Source organism: Dicentrarchus labrax, unplaced genomic scaffold (assembly GCF_905237075.1).
Source record: "Dicentrarchus labrax unplaced genomic scaffold, dlabrax2021, whole genome shotgun sequence".
In the NCBI taxonomy this organism is placed as follows: domain Eukaryota; kingdom Metazoa; phylum Chordata; class Actinopteri; family Moronidae; genus Dicentrarchus; species Dicentrarchus labrax.
In genome coordinates this window covers 14,253,875-14,276,241 of record NW_026136719.1, presented here as the reverse complement: position 1 = coordinate 14,276,241, position 22,367 = coordinate 14,253,875, and the positions used below count along the sequence as shown (strand labels likewise).

The window sequence follows — 22,367 nt, the reverse complement described above, 5'->3', positions numbered from 1 at the left end:
ACACACACACACACACACACACACACACACACACACACACACACACACACACAACACACACACACACACACATACGCTCACACACACCTCTTCCCTGTTCAGTATTCTGCACAGGAAACAAATAAGCTACTACAGTACTAAGAAGACAGACACACACACACACACACACACACACACACACACACACGCACAATGTTGCATGTGTATAGAGTTACCTAGGGCCATAACTCTGAAAAAGAGAAATATAGAGAGTGAGTTTCATAAACACTCCATCCATCTCCTTGACAACCGTACTTCCACCATGGTACACTGCCTGTGACAGACCCGGCTTGTAATGGCCTGTGCATCTGTTTATGTGCCACTATGTGTGTTTGTGTGTGTGTGTGTGTGTGTGTGTGTGTGTGTGTGTGTGTGTTGCAACTTTACAGTAAACCAGCATATTGTGGTTTGAACAAAAACATTAGCAATGGGCCTCAGGTTACCTGAAGTTATTCCTTTTTATGGGACATGCAGGGAAACTGGTACGTTCCAATCAAAGAGCACTGGGGCTTCCCCCTGCACGCTTGTTCACATTATTTAGTCAGTACTGGACTGTTTGTCAAAAAGTCCAGCTCCATGTGAAGGCAGCGTTTGTGTTTGAGGCTGGTGAGGCTGGTGAGACTGGAGTTAGGGCAGAGCAGCTGTCTGTGTGTACTTTACAAGCTGGTTCTGTTTGTTCTCTAGACACAGGAGGGGTCAGGAGGGTGTCAGCTTTGTCTTCTGTCCACCTCTATGGCTATGTGTGTGTCGGGGGGGGGTCTGTGTGTCGGGGACTAACAGACCAGTGTGGACAGGTGGAGGATTCTCACTACAGAGCTGCCATGATGTGCCTCCCTTTTTCTCTCTCCGTGTACTTCTGTCTGACTATCTCATATTTTTGTTTATTTAATCAGCGCAGTGCACCAAAGTCTCATCTGTAGTTGATGATGAATGAATGAATGATGGGTCAATTAAAAAAATTGGTTGACTGACTGAATTAATCTACGAGAATTTTGCTTTTTAGCTGTTATTATTGTTTTATAACATTGTTAACTGAACACCTTTTGGCTTTAGTTGTTGGTCTGACAAACTAACCCATTTTAATATGTCCTCTTGCCTCTGGAAACTTATTGCAGTATTTTCTAACTCTTTAAAGACTAAACGATTAATTAATTAATTAATGCAAAAAACAGAATTATTTGCAGCCTGTTCTGTTTTCCATGCAGATGTTATATAGTCACCATATATATATATAGCACATAAACACGCAATAAATGGATAATAATGATGGTAAATATAATACTATACACATTAGGACAACACTATGCTACATTGTCAGGTCCTAATTATAAGAAGCAAAACAGAAGCATGGCCTATAATACAGGCAGAGCAATAAAAAGGGAACATTAATTATAGTAATAATAGCACAATTACACTATCTTCAAACTATCCAACTGAACATTTGCCTTTTGGCTAACACTGGCACACTTACAGTGATGTTGATCAGTGTGCACTGTCCCTTAAAATAAAGAAATAAATCAGTCCACCCAGCTGACTGCATGACCACACACTGGACAACACAAAGAAAAACTTTATACATTTTCCAAGCTATGCAGTGTTTACTTGAGTGGGTTCACGTCGCATTCATTCAGCTCCCAGGGCGCTATTCGTGTATTTTATTTTAAATAAAGTAAATAAAGTCTGCAGTCTTATGGACTCAGTTCTGCTGTCCTTGTTGTCTTCGTCGTCCTGATATGAGGAAACAGCGGCCCCCACGGGCAGACAGCGGGACAGGAAAACAGTTGCATTTCATTGAGCTCTCAATGCTTTTTGATTTGAACGCTCTGGTATCTGAAATAATTAGACAGCACAAAATAGGTTTTAAGCTACAATTTGCAAGCCATGTATATAATTTACTTTTTTTTTTAAACAGACATTTTAGCCAAGTGTAACCCATAATTAAGTTCCATAGGCGTCCATGCAATATCCTTCTATAATATAGTGCAGTGTCTTTAGCCTCCAGTGACATACTGTTAATATTTTCATACCATATGAGGTTTTGTACTGTTCAGTTTTTGGATCTTCTTCAATTTAGAGAGGATTCCTGTACAATAGCTCCCAGCTCTTGCTTTCTGATGGTACCCGAGAGAGAGAGAGAGAGAGAGAGAGAGAGAGAGAGAGAGAGAGAGAGAGAGAGGTTAGGAGCTCCAGATGGTGTTTAAACGCAGACAGAAGGCTACAGCGAGGACAGAGAGAGAGAGGAGGAGGAGGAGAGAGCCGCGGTTACTGCGTACAGTGGGCCCGTTTGCTCCACTCATCAGTGTAGACAAAACACCAAGTCTGAAAACCAGAAATTGTTAATTGACGGGGGGAAAAAGAAAGAAAGATTAAAATATGCTCAGCTGACTGTGATTTTCTTCGGGAGAAGTCAACCTTTAACACACCATCTGAAGGCAGGTCGGCGGAGGATCGGCGCGTCGGAGGAGGAGAAGGACCATACAGAGAAAACGTGGTAGTAGAGTAGCAGACTGTCCACAGGCTGTAAAAGAAACTGTTTTGGGGTTGTTGTTGTTTTTTTGGTTTTGTTTTTTTAAGAAAGAGGAGCCGGATTGATCTTACCGGATGTATACGGACTTGTTCCCTGACACCACGGACTGTGGCTATACTGTGAAGTAAAGAAGAGGGGTTTAAAGTTGTCACAGGAGTAATAATAGTCGCAGCCTGCAGACAAGAGGATCCGCATCTTGATCATTTGCGTTTTTACACGGGAGACGCGAGGATCTGTGGACAAAATAGAAACCGGTGAATAGTTGTTTCTGCTCAAACAGAAAGGACTGCGAAAAGAAAAGGACGTTGTGTTTTTTTTTTTTTTTGTAGTTGTATTCTGTTCTTTTTATTTCTTCTATTATGGATGGTTAAAATGAGCAAGAGAGCGGATTTACATGACTGGGACAAGTTGTGATTTTCTCTTCACATCACCGTCAACACAAGAAGCTGTTTGCTGTTTTTTTCTTCTTCTTTTTTAAACAAAAAACAAACAGACTGTAAAACCAAAGACATCAGTGTGCTAAATGATCCAAGAACCCTGGCTTTGATTTTATTTCTTCCTTTTTTGATATAACCGAGAAGAAAAAAAATACCTCATAAGTTATTAAACCTGGAAAGTCAAGACCCCTTTTGAACTCCCAAAGGAAAGTTGAACATTTTCTTTTATGTTAGACTGTCTGGCTTCTGCCTCTTTGCTCTCAATATTTCAAAAAATAAAAGCAGGGGATAACACCTGAATAGTTTCCCGCACTATTTAGCAAAGGCTTTACCCTTTCCCCAAATAATGAGGATTGAGACGATATAAAACCTGTTTTAGAAACTATTCGGTGTGGATTATCACCGCTACAATTACCTCAACTTGACCTCCACCTTCACAAAGTAAGTACAACCTGCAAACTCGACTGTATTGAAGCATGTCGAAACATCTAGTTTGTTATCCGTGTGAATTGTTCTTTAAATGCACTGAAGGCTTGCAAGAGCGCACATTCTGTTTTTGTAACAGGGCTATTCTTTCTGGGAACATTTGTTATAATGGAAGAATTGTTTCATATTTAAAAGCTTGGACAGCAGAAATATCTTAAGTTTGAATTTTCACATTCTGGTCAATATGCACCGTGTTAATGTGAAGGTGAAGACACAGTAGGCTACTTTTTCTATATCATTTAAAATGCTTTTTTTATACAATTAATTATTTTTTATGTGACAGTATCCACTTTAATTTCACCCTCTTACATATTAAGTTATTTTCAGGGCTTTTGAATATCAAATACAGGGAAAGCAATGTGTTCTCTACATGTGAAATATATATGGATATAATAGAAGTAGAGACAGTAATAGAAACTGTAGCATATTCCCTGTATCTCACAGTGCCAATGCACATGATTAGAAGAGAGACAAGAGGAGAGAGACTTAGGGTTTTCAGGAGTTGTTTGCCCCATTAGTCTGTGCTGCACATCAAAGTGATGCTGAGACAAATTGATGGCACAAAATCTTTGGTCTCTATGAACCTGGTCTCCACCTGGACTGGATGGAGGTGATGGGTGTCAAGGGATACATTTAGAAATTTAGCCTGAACTGAACTCTGTGGTGCTTCAAAAAAGCCCTCCACCTTTTTGTTGATGTCTGTAGTGCATCACTAGTGTCCACTTTGTGTAACAAGACATAAGAGACTTGAAGTCCAATTCTTTGTGATGAGTGCAGGGTGTGTTACTGTAGTGATATCAACTTGTGGAGACATGAAAGAAGGAGTTAAAAGAAGTGTTTAACCGAAATACTATGGCAACCAAAGGAAATAAAAACAACTGAAAAGTGAGTTAAAAAAAACATGAAATCATGGTGGATAATTTATAGCAACCCTTGTGACTGTGGGGACACTCCCTGAGAAGAAACGAGTCCAGCCAAAGGTTTCTACCCCCACTTGAACAGTCTCAGCAGCGCACTCTTCTGCCTGTGAGTGCAACAGTAAAACACTCAGGCCATTTTCTCTGCAGGACACGGCCTTGTATAATTGGCCCTGGTAAATATCATCTGAATAATTGAACAGTTGATAATAGTCTCGAACAATGGATGGGAGGTTGCAGAGGTGAAACCGCAGTGCAGACACCCGGCCTCACCGCACATTATACCTCCATCACCACCAAGCGAGCATCTCTGCTGCCTTTCTCCTTTTCAACGCTGGCCGCCCTACCGCTCAGCTGGGCTCAGCCAGCCGCCTGCTAAGGCAGATGTCCCCACTTCATCATTAAGTAGCTCTCTTAAAAGGAAAGGCCATTCATTGTGACCCCAGCCTGACGAGGGTTTATTCAGTTACCATCTACCACAGGTGCATGGATGGGATGTCCTATGTTTAATATAAAGAAAGAAACATACCACAAGACTTTAAAAGAAAGCAAGAGTATCTGTTTCCTTCTGAAGAAACAGCATTAGGGAGAGCCACAAGCCAGCAGAGAGTCAGGGTAAAGTCTTTGCTTTTTAATGGCAAATCGAAGAACACATACTTCACTTTCCTTCGCTTGATGATGGGTTTTTGTCTTCTTGTCTTGTTATTCTGTGATTCATTCATTGCTTTTTCAGGCACATCGTGACTAATGTTTTACCATCAAGGTATCAAAGGCACAATATTTTTCTGTACTTGTGCATGTGCCAATGTTAACTAGATAGTTTATCTGTGAGATATTTATCAGGACAGCAAAAATGTAGGAGATGGTGAAAGTTATTATCTCAGTATAACAATAATGTCCGTGTCATCTGGTGCAAGTAAAAAGACTGTATACTGCGACTTGATGCTGTAGGATCTGGGTACTGTCTTTATGTGTTTACTATATGAGTGTGTGGGCTTGCTGAGTGTGCTTTGTGTGTGTGGTAATTATTGTAATCTAAATGCGGGCAGTGCAGGTGAAACTGGCTGTCTCCTAATTAATGAGTGGAGCAGATGGCCTCGGGTGGGCGGGAGCTGCAAGCACACAGCGAGCCGGTCAGGTGGTCAGCACAACACAGACACCTGGGCCATCACAAACAAGACAAGCCAAGCGGTCGACACAAGCCAAAGACATCAGGCCTGTGTGTGTGTGTGTGTTTATGTGTCTGTGTGTGTGTATGGCCTTCCTGAAAGTCACCAAACAGATATATACAGTGTTATATCTGATATCATGTGACCTTTTGAAAGGGAGCAGTATCTGCTGGTGACCCCCCTCATCACATGTTAGTTGTAAACCAAAGAGGTTTAAGAGGTAAAACTAAAAAAAGGAAAAGAGAAATATTAGAGAAGAGGTATACAATTTTGTGAAGCGGAATTGTATATTTCAACCCAATTTCCCCGCCTAATAACACTGTATTCTTATACAAACAGCACAGAAAATGACAAGGTGATTTCTGTGTAGAGTTCATATTTATGCCTTTTGACACATGTAAATAGGTTTCAGGTATCTAGTTCTGATTGTAGGCAGTCACACAGCTTTGCCTCCAGGGTGAGAATATCAGCCTCCAATAGATAAGGATAGTTTCAAAATAAAAAGGGAAAAGTGCACACTGTCTAGTTTGTGTCGTGGAGAACAAATAGCTTCGGAAGGATGAAAACTGCATAAACTGAAGCAATAATTGTTGGAATACCATTTCTCCCCTGCGGATGTGTGTTTATGATAGAAGCAAAAAGAAAAAATGTCAGACAGCTAAATTGGGATGGGCTGAACAGAGGAGACAGAGGTGTTATAGAGGGTTATTTGACTTTTAGTAGTTTTTCTTTGGTATTTCTGTGTTCAGGATGACAAATTAATGTCAGTCCTTTGTAGCATGGATGCTCACAGCAGAAACAAAGTGTACTTTCAGTACAGTTAAAGTGATTTTAATGAGATCTGTGTGTAAAATTTGTGTGATTTTGTTTAAATATTGAGCAAGTGAGTGACTTGAAGTGATGAAGTGACTTTCCCGGCACTGCATCTCTATGGTTTCACTGCTGTTTATCCTAATACACAGTGGGAAAGACCAGTGTGGTTCTGGCCGCCTCCTGCTCCGTCCTACGTCCTCCGTCCTGTGTGTGTGTGTGTGTGCGTGTGCGTGTGCGTGTGCGTGTGTGTGTGTGTGTGTGTGTGTGTGTGTGTGTCTGCTCTGCCCTGGTCTGTTCCACATGTGTTTGACATTACTGTGACAAGGCTGCCCAGCCTCTCGGGGGAGATGGAGAATGTCAGAGACTTGAGCGGAGAAGCGAACAGCTTCCCAACATTTGATGGAATGAGAAACACACTCGCTAGATGACTGGCCTGCTGACGCCACGGCGTGGGAGCAGAGCAGAGAGAGAGTGGAGGCCAAGTAAAACCTCAAATGTGTGTGTGAAATATCACTTTTTCTTGCTCACTCCCCTACGTGCACACATATCCTCTCAGATTCTCAAGAATAACATACAGTATAAGTACATGCACACTCACCATTTTTCTCTGCAAGTTGATCGTAACACTGTTTTGCATCCACTCAAATTATCAGGTGTCTTTTCTCTAGATTTCCGTGCGTGCAGAGCAGGTGAAATGCTCCTTACCTGTGACATTCAGAGGTGAAAGCTCACCGTTTATGGCAGAGCATTTCTGGAAATTATTTGTTGAATTGATATTACATATCATCATGACATATACAGCTGACAAATTGCATCCTCAATTACGCATTTCAAAAGGGAGGCACATTTCCAGTGCACAGAAATGCTCGATTATGAATGCAGTTGCAAACAAATGTCACAACATTGACAAATTCACATGTGACATACATATAGCTGAATTGCTGACAGCAAATGCTTCCTCCTCCACCCTTCCTTGTCTTGTACCTATATCACCTCTTCACCTTTTACTTCCTCACTTGCCCACTGACCTCTGACCTTCTGTTGATCTCTTCTCTTCCACGTCTCATTCTCCCCGCAGCACCTTCTCACCTTCCACCCCCTTTACTTCATGGTAGGAAGTGTGTTCAGATCAGAGTCAGACACAGGAAACAGCTGGACTAATCTACAGTAGCGCTGAGCTCTGTTTTAATCAAGCCGTATGGACAGGACAACAGAGAAAATGGGAAGTTCATAACGCCACCGCTACCTATAATGAATCCCTCCCTTTCCTTCTGCCCCTACACCGAGGCCTTTATCACAGGCAGGGAGTAAACAAGCACAAAGGAACACAAAGTGAAGTTATTAAGGCCTCCACTCCAAAGCAGTCCTCTCTGGACATCTGAGGAAGTGCTGCAATAGAGGAACATGCATGCAGAGATTGGGAAGGAAGGCATGTCTCTCACATTCACTCTCTCTCTCTCTCTCTCTCTCCATGTACAGTATTTGTGAAATTAAAAAAAGCCGTTATCTCCTGGAAACAGATCCTGTGCCACACAGATGGTTCCGTCTCTCTTCAAATGGGAGGCTGAGCCACTGAGTGCCGTTGTGTTACCAGTTAGTTGTACAGACCTTAATCTCGGCTCCAGCCTTCCTTCCTCTGCCTCTCTGTCTGTCTCTCTCCCTATGCGCACACACACACACAAAAGCACACACAGACAATTCAGATTAAAGTATTGCCTGGACAAACTGTTAATTTCCCTATGAAATGGACATTTGAGCTTCTCAGAGGTATTTGAAGTGTAGAGAGGGGAAGGTCAGAGATCTTCTTGATATGTCAAAGAGCAGTGGTCACTTTGAGGAGCAAGTTATCGCCTAGCATTTAAAGTCACCAGGAGCCTCAGCAGGGTGTTTGATGGTTTCCACTCAGCCTTTCAAGTACTACCTTAGAGAGAGATCATCCCATTAGTAATGTGCTCTGACCTCTGTGAGTTATCATTTAATCAGGGGCCTCTACGTGTATATGCATATATATGTGGTAAAGTTACAACATCCCTGTTGCCCTGCGCTTTATCATTTAGTACAGTACATAATCTCATATCACAAACATATCACGCTAGTAAAGCCAAATACAAAAGATGAAAAATAATTAATTAAAAAATTAACTGTCACCACACACTAATAATCTTTAATGCCCTAAAAAAGCAAAAACACAACATTTTGTTCAGAAACTTTAATCCTGTTCAAATTGTAGAACTTTAACTAACTGACCTTTTAAATTGTGGTAATGTTGATGCATTAAATGTAGGAATGAATTAAAATGTTCATACAGTGACTTATTCTAATAGACTTTCTCAAACTGATTCACAAAAGAACAGTTCCTTTATTATAGTAGCACTGTTTGCCGTCCAGTTACTTTGACAACAACATGACACAGGTCATCTTAATTTGCCAATTAGCTCACATAATCAGCACCTCCACTTATTGGCACCACAGTCACTCTCTTTCTTCGCTTGCTCACTCTGTTTTTGTGACGGCGTCCCGTAGTCGGCTTGTGTCCCAGAGGAGTGGCTGGTATTTATTTCAGCAGCTTCCAGCATGAGCTGGCTGTAGGCTAAATGGAGAAACTGTCAAAGCTTCTCTCTAACCTGTCACATGAATGCCCACCCCCACCTCTCCCTCCGCCACATTCTGTTTCCCAGTGGTTTGTGCGTGCATGTGTCAATGTGTGTGTATGTGTGAAACCTATGGGGTCCTGCAGGATAATACAGAACACCCTACCCGTGCCTGGCTAATGTCAGGAGCTATTGTTACTGTGCCTGCGGGCCAAATGAAGAGGCATGAGAGTGCTGGCAGGCTGGGGAGCAGTTGAGGCTACAGACAGTTTTGTCAGCGCTGACAGGTCCATAGTGACAGAGCAGACATTTAACACTGAATGAAATGAAATACATGACATCAAGCAGGAGAATGACTAATCTGCTGTTTGTTTTCCTATCTTAGCTGTAAGTGACAGCTCAGTGTCAGGTTTTTACCGGTGCACAAAGCATAAGAGCGAGAGACATGGAGAGAAAAACAGGCAGCCACAATTCACACATTCCGTTCAATACACACACACACACCTAAAGAGCTGGGGTTTTATGGGGAGGAAGGACAGAGATGCTGCAGTTGCCGTGGTGTGTGTTGCTAGGGTCAAATCTAAGTCTTTTGTGCTCCATAAATCAGCAGGCAGCAGCAGTGACGTAAGAACAAACAGAGCTGCTCTCTGCTGCAGCTGGCTGGAAAGAGGGAGAAAAAGGAGAGAGGAATACAGAGAGGGAAAGAGAGAGCAGGACAGCAGCTGTCAGGCCTCCATCGCACACCTGTCACACAGGAAGTGAGCGCTGGCCACTGTTTCCTGGATACACCTCCTCAAACACTGCTCCTGGAAGAAATGGAGGGAGGACATCTGCTGCGAGGGAGAGACAGACAGGCGGCCAGACTGATACACTGAAAAGATCAATAGATACAGACATTTGTGAGGGATGAAGAATAAATGCCAAATAACATGAGGTGAAAACAAATACAGGATTTCTCATGCCTGTGTTGCCTTTCTCATGTCCTGCTAGCATGTGTGTGTCCAGTTAAGAGGATGTTTGTGTTATTGCAGAGCTCTATGACAGACAGGTCACTCTGTGGAGACTCCAGCTTAACTCTCCCACAAATACAATAAGCCCACATGCCCTAAACCTAACAGTGGGACATTCCCACGCTTTTGCCTCTCACCCACCCCTCCAACCCCAGCCCCCCCTCCTATGACCAATATGAACTAATCCAGATGTAGTGTAGCCGCTTACAGATGGACGCATAACTCTCTTTACATGGTCCTGCTTCTTTTTCCCCTCAATTTCTTCTCCTCCTCTACGTCTCTGCTTTCCCCAGCCTCTCTCGTCACTTCGTTCATAGTCTCGGCCTCCATGCCTGATTGATCAGAAAAGGAAGTGATATCACTCGGTGCTACAGTGCTGCTGATGAGACACTTGACGCTATTGTCTCCTGTTTTGCTTCTCCTCCCAGCCTCCAGAGCTACTCTGTTGTGGCTGCTGTTGGTAGAAAACCTCCTCTTTGTTTGTCAGGCTTGTCAGGCTGGGTCCTCAGGAGGCCCCCCTTGCCCTATTCCCAGGCTGCCCTTCATGCTGCCTGTATGCAATTAACAGAGTAATTAAAAGCCTGATGAGCTAATTGGTGCTGGGTGAGGCTGCAGGTGTTTGGTCGGGGAGCTTATTTATGTAAGTGCACTCATTGTGAACATCCTCTGACAGAGGGACAGAGGGGGTTTTCTTTTTATTGCAATTTGAATAAATGTGTTTCTGACTTATTGAGGGTTCAATGCTAGACACATGAAACAATCAAAGACAGTAATTTCCTATGACCAAATGCAATTTCTTAATAAGATTTATTCATACCATAAATGATAGATACTTTCGGGGGACCTGTTGTGCTCAGTTTAGGTAGTAGAACTCTAAAACCCAACTGGGTTTGTTAATATTCAAATGTTATTCATTAGGGAAGTGGAAAAAAGGAAAGTGACAAATTGTAGCCAGTGTGTTGCATTATCTGGTGAGCTAGCAGTCAGTAATAAATAAAACCAAAACTATAGTTTCAGTTTAGTCTCAAGTTAGGCTTGGGGCTCAAATTTGGCAATTGGTTTTGTCAGGTCAGGTTACTCTCATGTAGAATCTCATTTCATATCAGTATATTAACAGTGTACGGCATATTAAGACCTAACATCATGTCATGTATGATGCAGCATACTTACTGAGTTTATCTGAAAGAGGAATGACGAAAGAAAGTCTGATATGATGTTGAAACATGGCAGCCTGAGGCTGAGCTCTCAGCTGGCAAAATTAGGCACACGGCTGACAGGACGAGTAGAAGAAGATGTAGATGAGAGGGAACAAAGGAGAGTTATCATGCAGAGCAGGGGCTACATGTAAATCCTTCTCCCAGCTCATGTCTGTCTGCTTTTCTGTCTCTCTGACCCATTCCCAGATGCATATTCACCTCTTCATATAGCACGGCTGTGTGTGTGTCTCTTTCTTCCCTCCTACTTCCTCCCCCGTATCTCCCTCCCCTCTTTCTCTCTGTGGCAGCTGTGCTGGTGATGGCTGTGTGCCCATGGTGCAAGCTGGCTGTGGGGTCCCAGGTGGCCCACATGACAGTTATTGATGTTCAGGTGTTCAACTCCTCTCACACAGAGACCCTAGAGCCACACACACACACACATACACACACACACACACACACAGATTCAGACACAAGCAGAAGCACATACACATGCATGCACTCCAATGTAGTTCACATGCATACACAGAGTACATGCAAGTACTCGTGTACTTATGCATGAACTCCATATTCCTCTAGTGCTGCTGAGAAAGTGTATTCAACACAGAAACAAGCAACAGAGAATTTGTGCATACAGCTGCCGGGCTGTCTGGTGTGAAACAAGAATTGCAATTTTCAATGTGAGATGAAAATAACAAGCTAGGCATTGTGAAAATGTATGCAGTCTAGTTGGTATATGATTCCTATGGTCCAGAATTTGTGACCATTTTCTGTGTGTACATGTGGTGGGATAGCTTGTGTTGGTACCGGTGCCCAGTGCAGTCCTAACACACTCCAGATGTGTCTGGCTAGCCAGGGAGTTGTTCTTGGCACAGCCGCCTCGGCCGAATGTCACAAATACTTTCCTTTATTTAGGAATGGCTCTGGGTTAGTGGCTGGAGAGAAAGAAGGAGGCGAGGATGGATCGCGGGGGGAGGAGGAAGGGAGCAAAACGAGGAGAGGTAGATGAAAAGAGCATAATAAATGATTAGCAATGTAGAAGGACAGGGAAGAAGGAGGGGGGGAGGAGGGGGGGGGGCACTAAGAGGAGAGATGTAGACAGACAGAAGATGGAGAGGGAGGAGAGAAGGAGGAGGGAGCGGTGAGGGAGCGAGGCAGAAACAGCTCCAGTCTAGCATCTGGATTTTATTAGCAGCCGTTGGGAAAATCTGAAAAGGAAGTTTTTTCTCTGCAAGCACGTCGGCAGCAGTGATATGCTGCACATAACCACTTCACTGCCGACGAGAGGAGCCAGGCCCTCCCAAAGGAGAACAGATGGTCGCTAGAACTTCAATACAATTACATCAATAACAGCTTTCACAGATATAAGCACTGTATGACAGGATCCCTGCAGCTCAGAGAGACAGAAGTACAACTCCTCTACCCTTAGCACCTCTGGCCCTAGATAAATTGCCTTCCATCCTTTCTCACTCCCTGCCTGTCCTCAAGTTATCCTTGTTTGTCTTGCCAGTTTACCAGTTTTAAAGAAAATGTCTTGGAAAAGAAAACGGTGACATGTCATTGATTTGCTCATGGTAATCTGATCAAAGACAGGAGGGCTTTTGTCAGCACTTATTAAGGAGAACCCTTCCACCCCTGCCCCCCCCGTTTGTTTTTTTGTTCAACATGTTTGCTCAGCCGGCACTGCATGTGTACTATCACAGGGATTCTCAAGTAACATAGGGGAAAATATGTGTTTGTGTCCGCAGCATGAGCATATGCATCCAACAAACTTGTGAGCATGTGTGCATACATCTGCCTATCTATTTGTGTGTGTGTGTGTGAGTCTGTTTGTGCACGCACTGCCTGTCTCCCACCCTGTCATTAGTGAGGGCTTTAAAGCCTCCGAACTCTAAATCAGCTCAAGATGAAGTGGAGTCTGGGATCTGTCTGCAGCAGCAGCCTGTGAGCTGACACACAAATATACACACACACACTCCAATTTTACCTGTGACACAGTTCAGACTTCACACTGATAACAAGGTACATCAGACACAAAGAAAGAACATATGCACTGTATTTAGTTTGCTCTATGTCACAGGAAGATGACATATTGGTCTTTTGCTACTGATGCCAGCAGTCTTTTCCTTTGAATGGCATTTGGGCTGGTAGTATGAAAGAAGAAAGATGCTGTTGGTGCTACCCCTGAGTCTAAGGTCCAGGGCACAGGGCTAAAATCCCCATGTTTTGATATGAAAGCCTGGTGGGAGGATGGGGGCCAGGGGCTCAGGCTCTGTTTGTGTGGACTCCTCAGCGGCCTGATAGGGAACAGATGTGGGAAGGCAGGCGGCCGGGCAGCCAGCCAGAGCAGCTGGGAGAAATTAAAAACAACAGCATTCCTGGAGACTGGGGGAATTACAGTGGGAGGGAGGGAGCGAGGGAGGGAGGGATGTAAGAAGCGAGAGACAGAGAGAGAGTTTTAGGGCTATGTGGTCACTGACGAGAGTCTCTGTGGAGTACGAGAGATTGAATAGACAGGGGGGATTTAAGGGGACTGTTCTGCAGTGGTTAGCTAAAGCTAATAAGTTGCAGCTGTATTTCCAGTGGAAGCACGAACACACATGCACGCACATACAAACACAGATAATGCATACATTCAACACACTGATGTATGCCCATGTGAAATAAGTCCAATATGCATCTGAATGGCAGTCTAATGGCTTGTCATCACATGATAGTATTTATTTGTGTATGAGTATGCGTGTTTGTTTTTAAGGACTTTAGTGAAGGCATATGTCTTTAAATCTATAATGAGACCCCAAAATGGCTTTAGAAAGTTAGACAAACCACTGTGCACTCTCTCTGTGTGTGTGCGCAGTTGTACAGTACTTGATCTGTGGCTTTGTGTGCCTCACTGTGAATTGTTTTTCATCTTGTTTCATCATGGCACAAGGGGAGAGTAGAAGACAGAGAACATTTTTAGAACTCCGACTGCAGACTGTTTCTTTGGTGAGCAATCTTTTAGCCCCAATTACGTCAAATGTGCAGACATACAGCTGTTCAGAGTGTTGGAGAAACAGAGACAGACGCAGACAGCAGCAGAGAGGTAGGTAATGATTGCATTGTATCGTTTTGTTTTCGGCATGATATTTAGTAGTGAGTGTTTGGGACAAACAGCAACGTATCTGCATCCTGAGCAGATCTATTCTCAGCCATATTGATCACAAAGTGGCTCCTCTCATAGAGCCAGATAAAAAGGGTGGGGGGATAGAAGCAGCTATGCAGACAGGAGCATGGTCCAGAGCTGGACCTTAACCACAGCGGTCTGTTTTACCTAGTATACCAGTCTCTCTCTTTCTGTTTCTCTTGGTTTGAGTGTTTAGTCCTTCAGCACAAAGCACAATGGGAGCACAAATGGCCACAGATGGGGTGGCAGACCTAGCAGACTTCCTAATGTATTAAAAGTGAAATCCAGAGTGTGGTGTGTATGTGTGTGCCCTGTCCCTGTAGCTGGTCAGATTAAACAGCTGTCTATAATCCCACGGTGGGAGCAGACACACAGACAGGACAGTCCCCTTATCATCCTCTCCTCTCCTCTCCTCTCCTCTCCTTTCCTCCTGAGGAAGTGACAAAAATAGCTGCATTGTAAACATAGAAAGTCATGAAAGCATTTTGATTTTACATCACCCTCCTGATCTTTTTATCGCACGTGGGTCCAGCTCTTGTTCATTTTAGTGTAACCTCATACTCACAGACTAAACTACCGTCTAGAACAGTACTAGTACGATTGGTTATAACAGTACAATGCATGTCAGGATTCTTTGTTAGGATGACAATACTATATGGAAGTCCTACTACATACAGTGGCACACAAAATTTGATCAGAGAGGAGGTTTACCGAAACATATGGCTGCCTCTCTGCAGGAAGCAGCCCACAAATTCAGCAGCACGGAGAGCTTGTTTGTGTGTTTAAGATTCTTCACAAGAGAATGGCTGCATCTATTTATACCAGCCATCCATGTCTGCCTCGATCTACAGCCTTGTGTGTTTATGTACAGAGCGTCTGGCGTGGGGCAAACAGTGGAGTACCCCTCGTGTTCTTGAGGATCACTGTGTCAATGGCCCTCGTGCAGCACACTCCAGAGTGGCACTCTTTAAATACAGACACCAGCTGTTGAACACATCTACATGAGCTCTCAGAAATAGGCTTACGCCACAGTCTGAGGCCAACTGAGGCAGGAGTTTCGTTGAGGAAAACATTGCATTTATAGTTGGCTCATGAGGAGTGAAATGAAAGACAAATTATTTGAAATTGATTTAATATGTTAGTCTTGTCTGCAATACAGTTCGGAATAGTGTTTAGATCTATTAAAGGTATTTGGCTATTTGGTTTCAAGAGTGGTGGTGGTATTATTGTTATTTTTAGTAGTACAACAAGGCGTAATCACTGACAACTAATAACCCTTTACCCTGTGTCATGACAGGGCCACTCTGGCAGTGACCTCTACTCTGTGTATATGAGGATGTGAAATTAGGTTTTTGATTGTTTTTTTGTTTGCATTCTTTATTTGAGAGAACACACAGAGTTCATTTCTTTCTCCTTTCTCCTGTAATGCATTAAGAGACAGTGGAAAGTGAGAAAAAGAGAAACAGAGAGAAGATTTATTGAGTTGTTGAGAATCAATGAACGCCACATAAAGTCTACAATGTGATTTACATCTGCTTTGCTAGAGCATAGAAAAGGCCCCTCTCTCCTTACTCTTTCATTACAAATGCATATGTTTACTACACTTAATAGTGGTGTGTAGTACTTGTGCAGAAATACACACATACACATTTCTGTACTAATTTATAAACATGGCTGCATATTGATTCCATTGTTTTTCATTGCACAGTGCACATTTACTGTGCTCTCTGGCAGTTACACACATCTACACATACTCTAAAGCTATCTTCTCACAGGCTGCAAAAGTCATCACACCTCTCAGCTCAGGTTTACATTGCAGAAAGATCTGGTTCCAGCAGCTGCACCGACAGACGGACACATAGACAGAAAGACAGTCAACACTCTTAGCTCACGGAATAATAGACCTGCTGCTTATTTCCAGAATATAGTATGTATATAGTCTGACTTAGTGCATACAGTTGGGTACATGACAATGTTTTTGCGGAAAACATGCTGTTTGTATAGACTGCCTGAGGCCACAAATACAAAATGTAAGGCAACAGTCCTCACACATGCTTGTGGCCGTGGAGCATCCACCCCGTGTCATGTTTTCTTCTCATGTCCCTTGCTGTACCATCCATTCCCTTCACGCTACACAGGCTGGCCTTGCCTTGTTTGGTCCTGGCAGGGTGTCTGGCAGAGGACAGTGAAGCTCCTGGTAGCAGGATGGAGCTCTGCTGAAAGCTAGTCCACAGTGATAGACAGCAGCAGATCCAGCTGCACTTGTCACTGGCTGTCAAGCCGGCTGTCTGAACTAGCGGACGAGAGGGGACAGGCGGGGAGGAGTGAGGGGTGTGTGTGCATGTGAACGTGTGTGTGTGTGTGTGTGTGTGTGTGTGTTTGGGGGTTGGAGGTTACAGTGGAGGGGCACTGATTGGGATGTCAGAGCTACATGGAGTGTGTGTGCATGAAGGAGCGAGAGAGAGAGAGAGAGGGAAGGGGGGGGGCTCTCAGTCAGCAGCAGCTGAGCGAGTGAGCAGGTGTTACTGTATGTCTCCCAGGCCCATGAATCTCCAACAAGAGAGACACAATACAAGTTTGGATTCATTTCCACTCCCTGCATTGATTTGTTTTGGTTCTTTTTATGGGGCTTTTGGTTTAAGGAAACAATCGATGGTATTCAGGTGAAAATGTCAGTACTCTCCTCCCTAACCAGCTGTCTCCACTTTGAAAGTATGATGTTTTTTTCATGCAGGAGCTCCATCTTGATGACTCTCTATCTCTCTCTCTCTTTCTTTTTATCTTTTCATATCACAGGTAGCAGAGTGCAGAAGGTTGGAACAATGCCAGATTCACCTGCGGATGTGAAAACCCAGCCCAGGTCCACCCCACCCACCATGCCTCCTCCACCCCCGGCTGTCAGCCAAGCAACCAATCGCAATGCTTCATTCACCCCTACTACCAGTAAATCAAGTAAGGACCAATTCTCTTTTTGACTACTTTGTAAGATTAATGACATCTTAAGTCAACAGTAAACATGCATTTACTATTAGCATCATCTATAGTCCAGTATCTTTATCATAAACGACTAGCTGTACATGACCCACAGTTGTTTAGCTTACATGCGATGAGAACGTGCTTTTAGTTTTACTTGAAGATGGTATTTTTGTGCTGAAGAGTCAGTTAACTAGGCAGGTGTGAGAAAAGCAGTGATCTGCTGGACCAGCAACCCATCGCTGGAACAGCTCTAACCCTTGATTTCCCAATAAGAAGATAGCCATAGTTGCGTGAGCATCACTGCAAATAATGCTTCCCTACAGAGCTGGCATACATATGTAAGCATAGATTTAGTTATTTGTAGGTCAAAAGCCATTTTGGGATCCAGGTTTAAGCTGTACTAAATGGGGGTAAACTGTAGCCTAGAGGTTAAGATGCATATCATATGCTGGGATCACAATGTTTACAGTTTGATTCCAGTCAGAGAGCTTGTTGCATAACTCTTGTTATGGCAGTATTTCACTGGCTATGTTTCAACATGTTGTTAAGACCTGCTACATGCTAAAATAAAATGATTCACTCGTCAATCTGTATACAAATTTGTAAAATTCTGCAGTACCCCGGAAGCCATGTACCGTGGACTACACAATCATTCGTCCCTCTCAGGCCAGCTGTCATGAACATTTTATATGTTTGTGTAAAGGGAGAGAAATTCCAAATATGTGTGTCTTCCTTGTTCTGGTGAACAAGTGTTAAAGTCACTTGTGTGTCAGGTGTGTCACTGTGTGTTTCTTTTGGTGTGCAGAATGCCCTTGCTAGTGGGACAAGTGTCTTTGAGCGCATGTGCAAGTGCGGCTGTGGCATTGTTTGTGCATGTGTGTCTGTGTTGTTTACCAGCTGGTTGGGCAGTGGCCAGGGTGGCGATGCGGTGTGTAGACTATTTTCTTCCCTATATAGCAATGACAGGCCATGTTGTTTCACCTGTTGTGGCGGACGATCAGCAGTGTAGATCTCTCCTTGCACCTCTCCCTCTCTCTAAAACCAGAACACAAGTGCTGCCTGTAGGGATCACATGGGTCAGTCCATATGTGTTCAGGCCCCTCAACCACGCAACAAGCATGCCTGAGAGGAACCACAGGAACTAAATTATTATATAAAATAATATAATATAATATAATAATAACAACTAAACTGTTAATAGTCTTGTTTTCAAGTATGAGCACAACATCCACAGTGGCTCAGTGCAGAGTGCTGTAAATACATTTTGAAAAGATTAAGTTGCTGCAGTGGCAGTAAGATTATAGTTTGGATGAAGTGCTCAGTGTAAGTGCTTGCATATGCTGCTCTAATGAAATACACTTATTTTATTACAGGCACATACAAAGATCACCATATGTTTAATCTGAGAGAAAAGATGAAATTTGGTCATCATTAGTTATTTAAACACACATATAATGCACATAAATTTATATAAAAAATATGACACACTAATAAGAAACAGGAAACGGAAAAAGAGTCTTACATAAAATAACTTGATTTGTTTACAGGGAAATCATATTAGACTGATGATGTCATCTGGCTCCGATATGAAAACAGGGGAAAGGTCAAACATGTGTGTGTGTGTTTATATGTGTGTGAGCTCCAGCTTATTTGTGAATTTGTTTGAGCCTGCATTACGGAGAGTATGTGAGTGATTATATATGTGTATGAATGCTGCGTCTATTCTGAACCTTAAAGCTGCAAATCTACTTTCAGCTGGTGGACATGTGTAGGGCCAGATTTAGATACACACCTGCTATTGGAATAAAAGTAACACAGGCCACAGGACTATTTTTGGCACCTCTTTAACAAGTTCCTCTTATAGTTGTGTCCTAGTGAGTGAAGGGGGTAGGGTGAGTAGCAGGGTGGAATAGACTGATATAGGGGGCAATGGAGGGGGGAGGGGGGGTCAAATGGTAGCACTTGTGAGACAGCTGAAGTTACACACAAACACACGCTCACAGCACTCAGTGAAAGTGGCTGAAAATTGCACTACTGAAGTCGTTTTGTGCATCATGTACTATAGGAATGGTGTCAAATTGATTTACTCATGTTAAATCTTAACCACACACTCCTCTATCAGCAGGATATAATTGCGTCTGCCCTCATCACGCCCCCAGATCTGTCAGATGCCCCCCCAGGCACCTCCAAAACTACTGACCCAATTCACGTTGTCTTTTCCTTCTGTCTGTTTATCTGCAGTGCTGAATGGGAGCAGCCACTCACCTACATCACTGAACGGTGCTCCGTCCACTCCCAACGGCTTCAGTAATGGGCCAGCCATGTCCTCGACGGCCTCGCTTTCCAACCAGCAGCTCCCGCCAGCTTGCGGTGCCCGACAACTCTGCAAGTTGAAGCGCTTTCTGACCACGCTGCAGCAGTTTGGCAACGACATATCGCCTGAGATTGGAGAGAGAGTGCGCAGCCTTGTGCTTGGGCTGGTGGTAAGTTCTGATTGTATTCAAGTGGAATTATTTTGATCTTTCAAACCACACTACAGTGCATCCATCCATTCATTCAGCAGTTTCTCTTTATTTTGTATCTACTTATTATTTGATGATAGCATACAGTTAATTAATGCGTTGCAGAGTATTTCACATACAGTCTCAAATGCTTATATTTTTCTGTTATGCAGAACACATAATAACTTATGGCTACAACATATTATCTAAAAAAAAAGTTATCTTACATGACTTTGGTGGCTCTGTAAAAAAGAGTGTTATAAGAGTTTGTTTATTATTGACTCTTGTGTCCACGTTTTGTCTAACTCCACTCTCTTGGGCAGAACTCCACTCTCACCATCGAAGAGTTTCACTCCAAACTTCATGAGGCCACCAACTTCCCTCTGAGGCCATTCGTCATTCCGTTCCTGAAGGTAAATACTTGTGCGCAGATTTGATGTGAGCTAAATCAAGCCTGATGTCTTCAGCTGACAAGCTCAGAGCTTTCTACTGCTGTCCATATGGCCAGTATTCAGGACTGTGTGTTTGTTTGTGGGCAGATATTGCACCTTTTCTGCCTCAAAACAGGTTCACAGAGACGCAGGGTGGGAAACCTTGTTTTGATTGGAAAACCTATGGGTGTGCACTGTACTTAGTAGTACTAGGTAAAAAATAGTGGGATGTGCTTGTGAGTGTCCGTTAAAAGTGGTGTGTGTGAGTGTGTCAGACCTCCTGGTGTGCGATGATCCTCCACATCTGGGACATTGCAGCAATGGCTGCTTTATATCAACCAGACAGGTCTGAGAGAGCTATTTGACAGCACTGACACACACACACACACACACACACACACACACACACACACACACACACACACACACACACACACACACAATATACACACCCCAGAGAGAGAGAGACACATGGCAGAGGAAGGTGTCAAGGGACCTGTCTTATCTCATCCTGTCTCTTCATCTATCACCTTCTTTATTTCTCACCCTAATCTTGCATTATTTCACTCTCACCCCATCTATCTAATTGTCCCACCATGAGTTCCTTGCTCACCTCTTGTCCACGTAACACTTCTCCACTTTAACATCAGTTCAGTAAATCTATATTCTTCCTACAACAACTTATTTCTTTCCTAATCCAGATATGTCTCTCTTCCTTGTTTTCACCACTGAAGGCAAACCTGCCCCTGCTGCAGAGAGAGTTGCTCCACTGTGCCAGGTTGGCCAAGCAGACTCCAGCTCAGTATCTCGCCCAACATGAGCAGCTTCTCCTGGACGCAAATGCCAGTTCGCCCCTCGACTCCTCTGAGATCATGCTGGAGATGAATGAGCACGGCAAAAGAAGGACCCCTGACAGGTAGCATCTCCTGATTAACACATACTCACAGACTATAGAGGTGCACATACATTGGCAGACTCTCACACACCCAGTGTAATATATAATCATTTCAGGGTATTTCAGAATGCTAAACGACAAGGGCAGTCTATAAATCCTCTGTGCGGGAGGCGGAAGTCTGGACAGCCACGATGTCAGGGCGGCTCTGCCAGCTGTCTGGGAGGGAGGGGTGAGATGAATGCATAGTAGGGAAGGAAAGAAAGTGTCTGAGAAGAGAAGAGGGGTTGAAGTACAGTAGATGTCCTCAGCACAACCCAAAGACCAACAGTGAGCTGGTTAGCAATTGTCCCACATTTCGCCCCAGCACTCTGCTTTATTCAACCAGCTAGAAGACGACACAAGAGAGAATTAACTGACATTTTCTTTTCTTCCCCTTTGTGCCGTCTCGTACTGGCAGTGTCCTTCTTTTATGATCACTTTTTCATGCGCTCTCTCTCTCTCGCTCTCTCCAACTGCCTGACCTGCGGGCTCCCGGCAGCTGTCCATATGTCAGGGATGTGTCCAGATGGTAATGTGCTGACCGTAACACTGAGCACATCCTGAGCGGGGTGTGGGGAGGTGGGTGGTGGCGGGACTAGGGGTTGGAGCGTGCAATCCCACTGTAATCCGCACACCTCCGCCTCCCAACCTGTGGCTTACACACAGCAGGCGGGGCTCAGTGGAGGAGGTGGAGGCAGGTTCAGGCCTGGGGCAAGGCCTACGTCGAGCCAGCTGTTCCTCTGATTTGTCAGATACTAGAGCAAGGGATGTGTACGAGTATAGCCGACATGCACAAATATACACATGGATAAGTATGAGAACACACATACATAAACACACATCATCTACATGGGGCAGCGGCGCATTTATTCGCCTTTGATCCCCAGGATGATAAAGAGTGATTTCCATCCGAATGCCATCCAGCTAAACAGATTAATATAAACACTCCCATTTAAACTGTCCAGATGGCTTGAAAACCCAACCTCTCCCACACACATAAACACACACACATTCACTTGAAGTACGCAAATGAGTGTCACTAAACATCTGCCACACACACAGCATTCAGCCCATATTGCCCCTTAAGCCCGAGAGCAGGGTGGGAGGGAAAGGGGAGAAATACTTGCAATCTAAGAGTAGGCTGAGGGATATTCAGATTAAGAGCTTGAGATGC

The 22,367-nt window shown here is 43.8% G+C and overlaps 1 protein-coding gene across 1 annotated transcript in view; it reads left to right on the top strand.

Moving 5' to 3' along the window:
- cbfa2t3 (CBFA2/RUNX1 partner transcriptional co-repressor 3) overlaps window positions 1-22,367 on the top strand; it is a 41,215-nt gene that overhangs the window by 5,566 nt on the left and 13,282 nt on the right. The window contains exons 2-5 of the mRNA XM_051379844.1: window positions 17,148-17,303; window positions 19,569-19,810; window positions 20,152-20,241; window positions 20,994-21,175. Coding sequence (XP_051235804.1) covers window positions 17,148-17,303; window positions 19,569-19,810; window positions 20,152-20,241; window positions 20,994-21,175 — 670 coding nt within the window. The remainder of the gene's footprint in view (window positions 1-17,147; window positions 17,304-19,568; window positions 19,811-20,151; window positions 20,242-20,993; window positions 21,176-22,367) is intronic.